At 41.8% G+C, this 12,375-nt stretch overlaps 1 protein-coding gene and 2 pseudogenes across 1 annotated transcript; all 3 read right to left on the reverse strand.

Annotated features, from left to right (window-relative positions):
* Positions 1-1,301: 1,301 nt before the first annotated feature.
* On the reverse strand, positions 1,302-6,804 carry ZNF232 (zinc finger protein 232). Its single transcript, XM_036223336.1, is given in 8 exon segments — positions 1,302-1,366; positions 1,369-1,432; positions 1,434-1,924; positions 2,290-2,391; positions 4,500-4,641; positions 4,908-5,379; positions 6,395-6,499; positions 6,683-6,804. Coding segments are annotated over 8 exon segments (1,563 nt in total).
* A 1,527-nt stretch (positions 6,805-8,331) lies between these two features.
* Positions 8,332-9,091, reverse strand: LOC118603888 (annotated as a pseudogene).
* Positions 9,092-9,734: 643 nt separating this feature from the next.
* LOC118604872 lies at positions 9,735-9,853 on the reverse strand (annotated as a pseudogene).
* Positions 9,854-12,375: the final 2,522 nt, after the last annotated feature.

Genomic DNA, 12,375 nt, shown 5'->3' on the forward strand with positions numbered 1-12,375 from the left:
ATTTGGCCTGTGGGCTATAGTTTGCTGATCACTTCTTACTTCTGGACATTTATGAGAGAAAAACAAGACTTGTAGCTTAGAATCAGGGAAGACTTCTCTAAAGAGGTGACTTAAGTAGAGATCAAGATAAGGTAAGGAGTGACTTATATAACTATCTGGGAGGAGAGCATGGAAGCAGGGAAGTGGAGAACAAGGACAGAGATCTTGCGATGGAAATCAGCCTATAATATAGGCCAGTTAGCAATGTATTGCCTAACTCCACTCTCTGCCCGACTTTATGACACTGGAGCTAGACCTGTAAACATTTCCTCTTTGCCAGCTGGCACAAGTTAGGCTTTGCCAATAAAGGGCACACCGGAGGGATAAAGCAAAGAGGAAGGAGCTTCTCCTGGTTCTGGTGGTTTTTCCTTCTTGTTCTTAACAAATGCAGCATCTGTCCTCTGGTGAGTTCACTGATATCTCAACCTGCTTCAACTTGCAGCACCTTGGTGAACTCGACCACCCAGTGGGCCAGAGCCAGCATTGATTTGGTCAATATTTAACAACTAGTTCCAAGGGAAAAAAGCCCTGATTTTTAGCATTCACTGACTTCCATAGTGTGGCTATTCTTACCATGACCAATTTTAACACAGGTTTGGGAAAAGATGTGAAAAAGTGGCTGTTCCAAGCTGTACAAACTAGCTCCGGATAACCACACCCTGTCCAGTGAGGTCTGAATTTCAGTCTTGATTGGGGTTGGCAGGGAGCTCTTCTAAGTTTGCTTCTTCCTTGGGTACTCCCCCTCAGTCCTAGAGGTAGTAGCTGTTCCCCATGCTGCTATTCCTATATTCTTTAAGATCTCATCATTATGCCCTTTAGCAAATAATCCCATTTTGCTAGTTAATAGTTCTGTATATTAAACTTTTCCTGTTCAAATAACTAGTGTGGTTTCTGACTCACAACTAGACACTTGTAGATGTGACCCTGTCCAAAGAGGCAGACCAGGATGGATGTGAGAAAGGGCCGGGTCCAAAGACCCGTTCATAGTAATTCTAATATAAAAACCACCACTGTCTGAGCAGCTGCTCTGTGCCAGGCCCAGAACTCTAATGAAGTAGGCATTTTGGCTATTAAAGCCAAGGGTATCCTAGTTGGCACAGTCATCTTAATCACAGGACATAAAATGATGATCTGTGAGTGGGACTAGGTAAACAATTTATCTAAATCAAGTAAGTCACAGGAAAAACCTTAAGGAGCTTATACTTTTTATGGAATCTGGTCCTAAAATTGATTAGACAAAAGTAAAATTCCATCAAGGTGCATCAGGAAGGCTCTTTTCTGGCATGATCCCTCTGATATCTAATAAGCTCTGAACTCCATCTGTAGGTTTGCCACATTCTTTACATATGACACGTTTCTCTCCACTGTGAATTCTCAGATGCTGACTTAGATAATGAGCTCTGACTGAAGGCCTTCCCACATTTATTACACTCATAGGGCTTCTCCTGTGAATGAATCCTCTGATGTTGCACAAATGAGCGTGCCACCTGAAGGACTTACTCCCCACATTCATGACGTTCGTAGGGTTTCTCTCTTGTATAAATTCTCCGATGCTAAATAAAGTTTGAGCTCTTGTTGAGAGTTTTCCTACAGTCACTACACTTATGGGGCTTCTTTCCAGAATGAGTTCTCTTGTGGATTATAAGGTGTAAGTTATAACTGAAGGCTTTACCACATTCACTACATTCATAGTCTTTCTTTCCTGTGGGAGTTTTCTTATGAGTGACGATCATCCACCTGAAACATTTCCCGTGGGCCAGTGACCACCTCAGTCTCTCCACTTTGGAATTTCTCTGCTGCTGCTCTAAAGTGCCCTCAACGTCAGAGGCAGCGTCAAATGTAGAGGGGCCAGTGGTGGGTTTTTCCAAGAACACTTATGATTCCACTTTGATAACAGATGATTGTGAGTTCACTGGCATCTCATAATGGCATTTTATTTTTTTACTCTGGAATGTGAAGCTCTTTTAACTTAAAGTATAGTTGACATAAAATATTATATTTGTTCCAGGTGTACAATAGTGTCCATAATAGTGTTTTAATTGGGCAAACTACCATCCTGCTAGCGGTGTTTCCCAGCCTCCTTGTAAGATAGATGTGGCTGTGTAGTTGAATTTTCACTGAACGATTGGGGAACCTTCCATGACACTTGCTGAGAAGGAGATTGCTTGTTCTTAGACTATTACTTCACCTATCCTGTGAGCTGGAATATGGATATGGTAATGATCCAGCTTCAGTTGTACAGACAAAAACATCTTAGCCTAGGGGGTGGGTAGGTAAGTGACAATGATCCTTTGTCTTTGGGCTCTTGGTCATCTTCTGTAACAATTGATGGAAAGTACAAATATACCTGTTCTGGATATATGGAGAAATGACACTTGGATTAGGATTTCTGGCATGAAAATAAAAGTTTAAAAAATATTCAGCACACACATGAGAAAGTCTGAAAGGATTTTTACTTAAAATATGAACAATAGTTATCTCATGGTGATGAGAGTAAGCAGGGGAGAGGTTTTCTTCTTTTTCCTCCCCCCCCCCCCGCTTATCTGTTATCTCTAATTTTTCCTTAACAGAACACGTTTTTTGAAAAATAAAATAAGTTTCAGGGCAGGATCTTCTTTTCAGGACTTACTCTTTAAAAATATGAGCGAAAGTAATATTTTCAAGAAATTGGGGAGTGATCACCTGATGTGAGGAAAGGGAAAAGAAAGAATCATAGGGTTAGGGAAAAGGGATGTTCCTAAAGGTGGAAAGATTCTACTCTCCTAATTCTGCAACCTTTACTTCTTCCCACCCACTTCTTGTTCTATAAATCTGCAGCCACTGAAACGAATCCCTAGTCAGCTCTCTCCTTTATTGAAGGGACAACTGCCAGTTCTGTGTCTACCTTCCTGGTACTCTCTGCCTGCCGCAGCCAGCCGGCTAAGATTGAACAGCACCTAAAAGAGGGGGGTGAAGCCTAAGAAAAGAAAAGAAGACAGAAAAGATCTTTTGGGAGGGCGTGCAGTCAAAGCTGCAGCCTCGAGTTTATTTAGCATAACCTTTATATATCTTTATGATTACCATAGCAAAGCACAACGTACATACTAAAATAATACTTGACAATTACATATGATCATACACATCCTTGTCTCCATGGTTGTAAAACATTCTGTTACCTTAAAAGGTGAGTTTACGAGGCTCACCAAGGTAACTCAACTTCTTGTTTCCTGGAACCATTGTTTAAGCAAACTCAGTAGCCATGTTATGGCTTCTAGCTACGTGACTTCTTCAGTGCCTCATAATGGCTTCCATCATGTCTCAAAATGGCTCCAGACATCTGCCTTTCCCTTTGACTTACTCCTTAAAAAATGAAGAGAAAGAGAAAAAAGGAAGAGAAGAATGCATCACTCTTTGTTTTCAAATGTCTGTAACACTTTTTTTGTTTTATCTATAAAGCTCTCTATAGTCTAAGGGGGACAAAAGCAATGCTTTGATAACTTAAGACCACTTGATTAAAAAAAATACAGTTTTTCCAGGTTAAAAGCTTCTGGTTAAAGAAATCTACAATGTGCTTGCTAAAAAAAAAATCTAACAATAAATAGTTAGCTTTTAAAAAGTAAAGTACCAAGTCAATTAATAGAGACTTACTAAACAGAAGTAAAGGCGTCAAGACAAAGTCTGGAAGAAAAGCAAGTATGTGCTGGGAGGTAAAAATCATACTCTTGAAATAAACTCTAAGATCAATCTCCATTTCTAGTTTTTCCCATTTTGTTGCTAAAAAGAATTTGATTTTTCAGATGCTTTTGCTTGGTGGTGGGGTTGTGGTATAAAACCAAATATTAAATAGAATCTTCTTGATTAGCAACATATTCATGCTATGTTCCCTACAGTTCACAATGTTAGAGGTCAACAGTTTACAGTCCAGAGACTCTAAATCTAGAGTTTGTTACAGGAAGAGGAAAGGATGTTCGTGAGAGTGTATGCAGTCTGGGAAGGAAGTTTTTGCTGTAAATTTGAAGGGTAGAGGTAAATACTGACATTAGATGGGGTTAAGTGGTAGATAAAGCTGTACCTCACATAAGAGTTGCTTTATAGCTTGAAAAGTGTTTTGGGAGGCATGGGGGAAGTTAAAAGAAAAAGAATCTCAAGGTTCGCTTCTGGCTTAGGGCAGAAGTATTTTTTGTTAGGCGTCAAGAGCAGTGGAGATGAAGCAGGAAGTGATTGAAATGTTTTCTGGCCCTGTTTTAGGGCTTTCTAAAGCTAAGAGATGCTGGTGAAGTTTTATAGTCAGATATATCAGTTTTATTTAACCTTCAGAGCTACCTTATGAGGTAGGTTATTATTATTCCTAATTTTATAGGTGGTGAAACAGGCTAAGTCTCTTACCTGAGAGGTAAGAATAGCCAACTTTTGAGTACCTACTATACGTCCTTTATATTCCCTCCTCCTCCTCTCCTTCCCTATAGAATCTTGCTCATCACCATTCTCTGGGCAAGGTTGGGTCTCTTGAGCTGAGTCTCCTTAGGCTGGATCTAGATGCTCAGTGCCTCCTGGGGCTGCTCCCAGAGATGCCTTCTGCTCCCATGGCTCTTTCTATGCAGATCCACATGCAGTGCCTGGGACCTGAAGGTGATAGGCACTGTTTGGTTTATGTGGGACCAAAGCTTCCAAGGAGACTTCAAAGATCCTTCTCAGAGTCAGAACGGGAAAGGAGAGGTGATAGAGTCTCATTCAGGGTTTAAGGGCAGAAAAGACAAAGATAGAAACTGCTCTACCTACCTGGCCAGAGAGAGGTTTGAACTTGGCAATTCCCCTTACTGCTGCCCCTCTGTCCAGCCTGAAGGTCACTGATCTGGCTCCCACAACAGATCACATGTTCCCCTTCCCACCTGTGGTCCTGGTTCATCAAGTCCTTTCTCTAAATCCTCCAGCATAGTCACAGCTTCCTCTCCATTCTTAGGGTGATGTCCCCACATCCAGCTTTGGAGCTCCTTAGGCAGGATGATCAGGAATTGGTCCAGCACCAGTAATTCCAGGACCTGCTCCTTGGTGTTCCTCTCAGGCTTCAGACAGTCACAGTAGAGTACCTGTAGTCAGCTCAGGGCCTCCTGGGGACCAGAAGTCTCCTGATAGCAGAGCTGCCTGGAGTATTGATGGAAGATCTCTTGACTGAAAGAGTAGTTTCCATGTAGCCTGGTCTTATATTCCCAGGCCTGTTCTTCTTTTGGCTCCATCTTCATAATCCCTTGATCTTGTGTACCTTGAACGGCCAGAATTTTAGCTGCTGTTAGCGATACAGCCAGCCTATCCTGAATTAGCTTTGTAAAAGGTTTATACAAACTGGAGTCTTTCACAGGTAACCTGTAACATAAGAAGAAATGATTCTTCTTTTTTCCCCCATTCATTAAGCACACATGCATCGCCTACAAAGAGCCAAACCCTGTACCATATCCTTTAATCTTTTCTTCTCCATCCCTTTCCAGAATCCTATTCCACTAAGAGTTACTGCCTTTGAGAAAGTTGCAGTCAGGTAGGAAGATATGCAAAGTGTTTTCTAAAATACAACTAGATAAATGCTGTAGCACTATAAAACAGCAGAAAAAGATGTGTTCTGGGTGCTCAGGCGAAGAAACAAGTTTGAAAGCAAAAACCGTTTACAGATTCAGAGCCCAGAGGTGAGCAGTTTTCAGTGGAAGGTGACTTGCCTATTTTCAATAACTGATTTTCTCAAAGGTATTGGAGAGGCAGCCTCCTCCCAGGTGGCCCCTCCACCCTTTCTCAAATTTCTGTAGTGGCCACAGCAAAAGAAAAATGAGGTTCCCTCTAAGGGGTTAGATCTTATTCAAATGCCCAGGATCTGCAGCAGAGCCCTGTTAGGTGGCTGCTATGAGCAAGACTTGGTCTCCTGTAAGGTGTCCAGCGTCAGGAAAATCGAAGAAGATGGCACGCACCCAAAGGCTATTAAAGCTCACAACAGCTGTCGTCAGCCAAAGAAAAAGGCGCGGAAGGTGAACACAGAAGCCTGTCCTCAGGATAAGCCCTAGTAGCGCCTCCCCGCCCCCCGCCCCCCCTCCCGCGCCCCCAGCTGAATTTCTTCGTACATCCTTGGGCAGGTGCTCTCCCAAAAGTTCTGGGGAGCGTTCACTTTTCCCCTGGGATCTTGAGAAAGAGAGGAAGAAGGGCACTGCCTCCTCCAGCCCTCTACACCATGTGATGTAACCCGTGCAGCGCAGGCCCCTGGGGACCCAGGGGGAATGTGATTTGCCAGTTTTCAATGATTGATCCCCGCCACTCTGCGCAAACACAAGCAGCTTCGGCCTCAGAGTCTCCTTGAAGGGGTGCCGGCTGAGTGTGATCTCTGCAGAAACCACCCCACCTTTCGGGGCCAATAACAGCGGCGCGGGCCAGGAAGAATCCCGGGTGGTGGATGGTGGCCGCTGAGACTTCGCGTCTCAGGTCCCAGAGCGTTAGTCTGACGGTTCAGCGCACGTTTTCATCCCACCTTAAATGCAGATGTGGCTCCTGCGCAGCCGTGGCTGCCGCTGTCACCTCCCAGAAGCCTCCGGGCACCAGCTTTCAGTAGGACTGCAGCCCCTGAGGCTCCACACAGGGGGGGGGGGGGGGGGGGGGGGGGGGGTAGGGAGCAAGGACGCCAGCCTAGCGCCTTGCTCCCACAGGAGGGTCCGGAGGCGAACGCTTCGCTGTGCACAGCGACTTTGCGCTGCCAACGCGCCTGGATGCCTCTGGGGATTGCAGTTCTGGGACAGGTGGAGGCAGGAACGGCATGAGCGAATTAGGTGACCAGACAGTTCTGCGGGCTGTGCTTCTCTGATCCATTTGTACTTAAGTGGTTGTCCACACAGACTGAAACCACAAGGAAAGTCCAGCCTGTGCATGGCCTGTTGCTCCGGCATGTTCTATTTCCCAGTCTCCGCTTCCCAGACCTGGTCAGGGGCCACAGCCTAGGGAGTACTTACCCTTGAGGAGAAAGTATTCTCAACTAATGACCTACCCTTGTCCATCAGTAAATAAAAACAATTCCTGAGAGAAGAAAAAAGAAATCTATGGTTTCGGTTTATTTGGAGTAGGTTTCTGGTATGGCCTTTTGAGGCAACTGTAAGCACAGCATCTGTGGGTTGCTTGATGAATCTTCACAGGTGGCCCTGGAGGGACAGAGGCTTGGGCTAAATTTGGCTTGCAGCTGAACCTCTCTCAGAACTGTGCTACTGTACACCTACTTCACAAATCTATACTAATAAGACGGGGAGACTTAGGAGCTTTGCTTAAGACATAGAAACAGACACGGAAAGGCAGCCAAAATGGGAAGACAAAGAACCATATGAGAAAACAGAGATCCAGAAATAATGGAGTCAAGTAATCTAAAAGATGCAGAGTTCAAAACACTGGTTATAAAGATGTTCAATGAACTTTTGGCAAGTGTAAATAAATTCAGTGAGAACTTCAACAAAGAAATAAAAAAAACATTGAAATGGAAATAGAAATTATAAAAGGAACCAGTCTGAAATGAAGAACACAGTATCTGAGATGGGAAGTATATTAAATAGAATAAACAAAGGAATAAACAAAGTGAATAAAGAAGATCAACAGATCTATCTTGAGGATGGAAAGCCAAGGACACTCAATCACAATGGCAAGAAAAAAGAAGCCAAGACTATAAAAGTAATTTAAGGAGAACATGGGACACTATTAAAGGTCAAAAATATCCGTCTCATTAGTATACCTAAAGGAAAACAAGATATTGAACAGCTATTTGAAGAAATAATGATGGAATACTTCCCTAACCTGGTGAAAGAAATGGACGTACAACCCCAGGAATCCAAAGAGGCTCACAACAAGACACATCATAATTAAAATGCTAAAGGTTAAATACAAAGAAAGAATCTTCAAAGCAGCAAGAAAAAAGCAGTTAGTTACCTACAAGGGAGCACCCATAAGACTGGCAGCTGATTTCTCAAAAGAAACTATGAAGAACAGAAGGGCTTGGCACAAAATATTCAACGTGATGAAAACCCAGGATCTACAATCAAGAATACTTTATCCAGCAAAGCTATCAGTTAGAGTTGAGGGACAGATAAAGAGCTTCCCAGACAAAAATAAGTGAAAGGAATTTATCACCACCAAGCCAGTATTACAGGAAATGTTGGAGGAACTTCTTTCTTTTTTCTATTTCTTCTCTTTTCTTTTTTCTTTTTCAGGCAAGGCAACCCTTGGTTGACTTCAAATTGCAAGAACCTTGTCAGCTTACATACATACATACATACATACATACATACATTTATTTATTTATTTGCTCCTGCAGCACTTGGTCTTCCTAGGTGGTCTCCCACCCAAGTATTAACCAGACCCGACCCTGCTTAGCTTCCGAAATCAGACGGGATAGGGTTTGTTTTTACCTATTACACTTAAAATTTTTGTTGACGGGTGAATCTTATGTTTTATTCTGATGCTTAATAAGGCCTGAGCTCTATCTGAAGGCTTTTCCACATTCATTACATTCATAGGGCTTTCCACTATAAATTCTATGATGCCAACTAAGGTCTGAGCTCTGATTAAAAGTCTTGGAACATTCATTGCATTCATAAGGTTTCTTTCCACTGTGAATTCTTTGATACTGAATGAGTCATAAGCGCCCCTTAAAGGCTTTCCCACAGTCGCCGCATTTATAAAACCTTTCCCCTGTATGGATTCTTTGATATTCTATAAGGACTGAGTTCCTACTGAAGGCCTTTCTACATTCCCTGCATTCATAAGGTTTTTCTCCAGTTCGAATTATTTGATGTCTCATAAGAACTGAGCTACCTCAGAAGATTTGTCTGCACTCATTACATTCATAAAGTTTTTCCTTATGAATTCTCTGCTGTCCATTAAGTTCTGTATCTAAATTGAAGGCTTTCTCATATTCAAGTTTCTCTCCAATATGAAGTCTTTTATGTTTAAGAAAAACTGAGTACCCACTGAAGGCTTTCCCACATTTGGGGCATTCACAGAGTTTTCCCCGACTATGGATTCTTAAATGCTGAATAAGGAACTCTGCCTGAAGGCTTTCCCACAGTCACTGCATTCCTAGGGTTTCTCCCTAATATGAATTCTCTGGTGGGTAACAAAATGTGAGTTCTGACTAAATGCTTTCCCATAGTCATTACATTCATAAGGTTTCTCTCCACTGTGAATTCTGTGATGTATAAGATCTGAGCTTAGATTGAAGGCCTTTCCACATTCGTTACATATATATAGCTTCCCTCCACTATGGATTCTCTGGTGCAGGATAAGGGTTGAACTCCCCTTGAAAACCTTTCCACACTTATTTCATTCATAGGAAGTTTCCGCTGTATAAATTCACTGATGCTGAATGAGACTGGAGCTCTGAAATCTTTCCCATAGTCACCACAAATATAGTTTCCTTCCTGTGTGAATTTTTTATGTACATCTAGGTATGAACTCCTATTGAAAATATTTCCACATTCATTACACTTATTAGTTCTTTTTATGATATGGGTTTTCTGATGCTGAGTAGTCCTGACTTCTGTCTGAAGCTCTGGCCACATGCCTCGTACCTATAGGTTCTTTCCTCTGCAGGAACTTTCTGATGTATAACAAGCTGGCTAAGATGACAAATTCTCACTTTCTTATTATATTCAAGTTTTCTTTCACCTATAAGGGTTTTCTTTTTCTTTTTCTTATTTTTCTCTTTTTTATGCTTATAGCACTTGCTATTCCTAGGTGGTCTCCCATCCAAGTACTAACCAGGCTTGACCCTGCTTAGCTTCTGAAATCAGATGAGATCAGGCATGTTCAGGGTGGCATGGCCGTAGACTATAAGGGTTTTCTTAAGGGAAAGGCTCACTTGGCTGAACCCCCTATCCTCAAAAGGGGATTGTAGCAGTCCAGCCTCTGATGAATTTACACGTTGCCTCACCAAGCTGTTCTCACATTCACTGGGTCCTAAGAGTTTAAATCCATGAGGTATTTGTATTGGGTGTCCTGATTCTATTTCTTCAGAAATTTCCTGATTTAGCTTCCATTCTTTCTTCTCAGTTTTCTTTTCATTATCTGAAACATCAAGTAAAAGTATAAATGATTACCTTCTCATGCTAGGAGAAAAGTTCTTAGAAGGAAAGGCAAATGACCAAAGTAAAACATTTCTATGAATGGTTGAGATTCTAAATTCTCAAAAATAGTTTTATAATCTGGGAAAGATATAGGCTTCTGAACCTAACTTTGGTCTCTATGGTCTATAAAAGTAGTCCCCAAATTTAGCTGATCATCAAAAACACATGGGAGCACTACTGAATCAGAATCTGAGTCCATTTCATTCTTCTCTCTGCAGACTATCTTTCTCCTTTATTACCTTAGCTTCTGGATCTAAATATTTCCTTTATTTGAAAGACCAGCCCTGGATGAACTAGAATAAGGGTTAATTCTAAAGTCGTAGAAAAGAGAACCAGTTGTCCTAATTTAGGGCAAATGTCAACTTCTACTCTAATCAGTGGAGTCAGGGGAGAGAGTGGGACTATGGGGGGATCACACAGGGTAAATTTGGGTGCTGGGGACCCACCTTTGTAGGTAAGGACAGTTATGTGGGTCATGGTGTGCAGCCTAGATACTTCAAAAGTTGTTTATGAAATAATTTTGCCTGAGACATGAGACGTTTAGTTAGAGTTTCATCTTCTTGGACATTTAGTGGATATACTCAATGGCAAGTAAGTTTTATCTCAAGTATCATTTATGAAGGATTGAAAAGTAGTGGCCTTAAAGTACCACTTTAAGTGCTGATGCTATCTCTGGGCTCAATAAGAACAGAGTACTGTGATGGATTACTTAAATCTACCATGGGTGTGCGGGGGAGTACACAAAGTACTGAAGGTAAAGGAAGGATGAGATGGGCTTGCCATGTAATTACTATCCTTACATAGGAACAAAGTAAAGATGCCAATAGAACTTGGAATAGATTATTCTTTAATAATAAACCAGCAAGTATCAACACATAATGGCTGAAATTATTCACACGTAAAAACCACATGTAAAAATAGCTGAAAGAGATCAGAAGATCTTGGAATCCCTAAGTCCAATCAAGGTTACCAGCACCTGATCTCAGAGGAGTATGAATGGAGTAGGATTATAATTAAGATGGGAGAACCCAGCACATTGTATTAAACTGCCTTTGAAGAAACAGTAGGTTGTCATCTAGAAATGATGGAGTCAGAGAGTAAAAATGTGCCTGTGCCTCCAGCACCAATTCAGGGGAGGGTGTCACTCCAGCTGATGAGGGTATTCTGCCCAGGAGCAGGGAGATATACCAAGTGATCGGAGCTGAACGACAATTGCATTAATATTGCCTAGTTTACACTTCTGCTTTGTTTCCATATCCACTAAGCAAACTACTGATTAGAATTTAGCTTTCTCTATAGATTTTCCTAAAGAGACAGTGTATTGACAGCCCACTCAATTTCTGATCGGGCAGTTGTATTTTCCCCTGGTTTTTACATCACCCTTCTGATTCATATAGTATTAAGTCAATTTCCCTGGCTTGAACAGTTCCAGATGGGTACACTTACAAAATAAAATTTCTGGATCTGGAAAGTAGAGGAATAGACCCTGAAACCTGGTGATCAGAGTATAAGGCCCGGCTAAAGAGTCAACTGGCCTTTTTGGCCAAAATCTATATCTCATCATCAAGTGAAATGATGAATATTTTCTTTTGGAAACCAGATTATTTCTAAATTAACAATTGTCAAAGTGGCATACTTTTCTAATATTTTTGTCTCTGATAATGCCCTGCCCCAAGCTCTTAATTTTACATTACTCTTGAATAATATTCCCCTATGGTACTGGTATCCCCTAGAATTCATGTCTACCTAGAATGTGCGAATGTGACCTTATCTGGAAATAGGGTCTTTGCAGATGTAATCAAGTCAAGATGAAGTCATTAAGGTGAACCCTAAATCCACTATGACTGGTGTCATTATAGGAGGGAAAACTGACACAGAGACACGTGAGATGGCCATATGAAGATGGAGGCAGAGTGGAGTTATGCCGCCACCGCCAAGGAACCCCTGGGGTTATAGGAAGCTGGAAGAAGAAAGGATCCTTCCCTAGAGGGGTCAGAGGGAGCATGGCCCTGCCAACACTTGGATTTGGAACTCGTAGCCTCCATAACTGTGAGGGAATATATTTCTGTTGTTTTAAGCCACCCATTTAGTGGTAATGTGTAATAGCAGCCCTGAGAAACTAATACAGTTACTATGAAGTCCAATTTTTCAGAAAAAAAAAAGTCTTTCCATTCCTCTCATTTCCTCTGACACTATGTTTGTGGCTCTCTGTATTTCACTAGGTTAT

The sequence above is a fragment of the Rousettus aegyptiacus genome, unplaced genomic scaffold (assembly GCF_014176215.1).
Source record: "Rousettus aegyptiacus isolate mRouAeg1 unplaced genomic scaffold, mRouAeg1.p scaffold_m13_p_6, whole genome shotgun sequence".
Classification (NCBI taxonomy): Eukaryota; Metazoa; Chordata; class Mammalia; order Chiroptera; family Pteropodidae; genus Rousettus; species Rousettus aegyptiacus.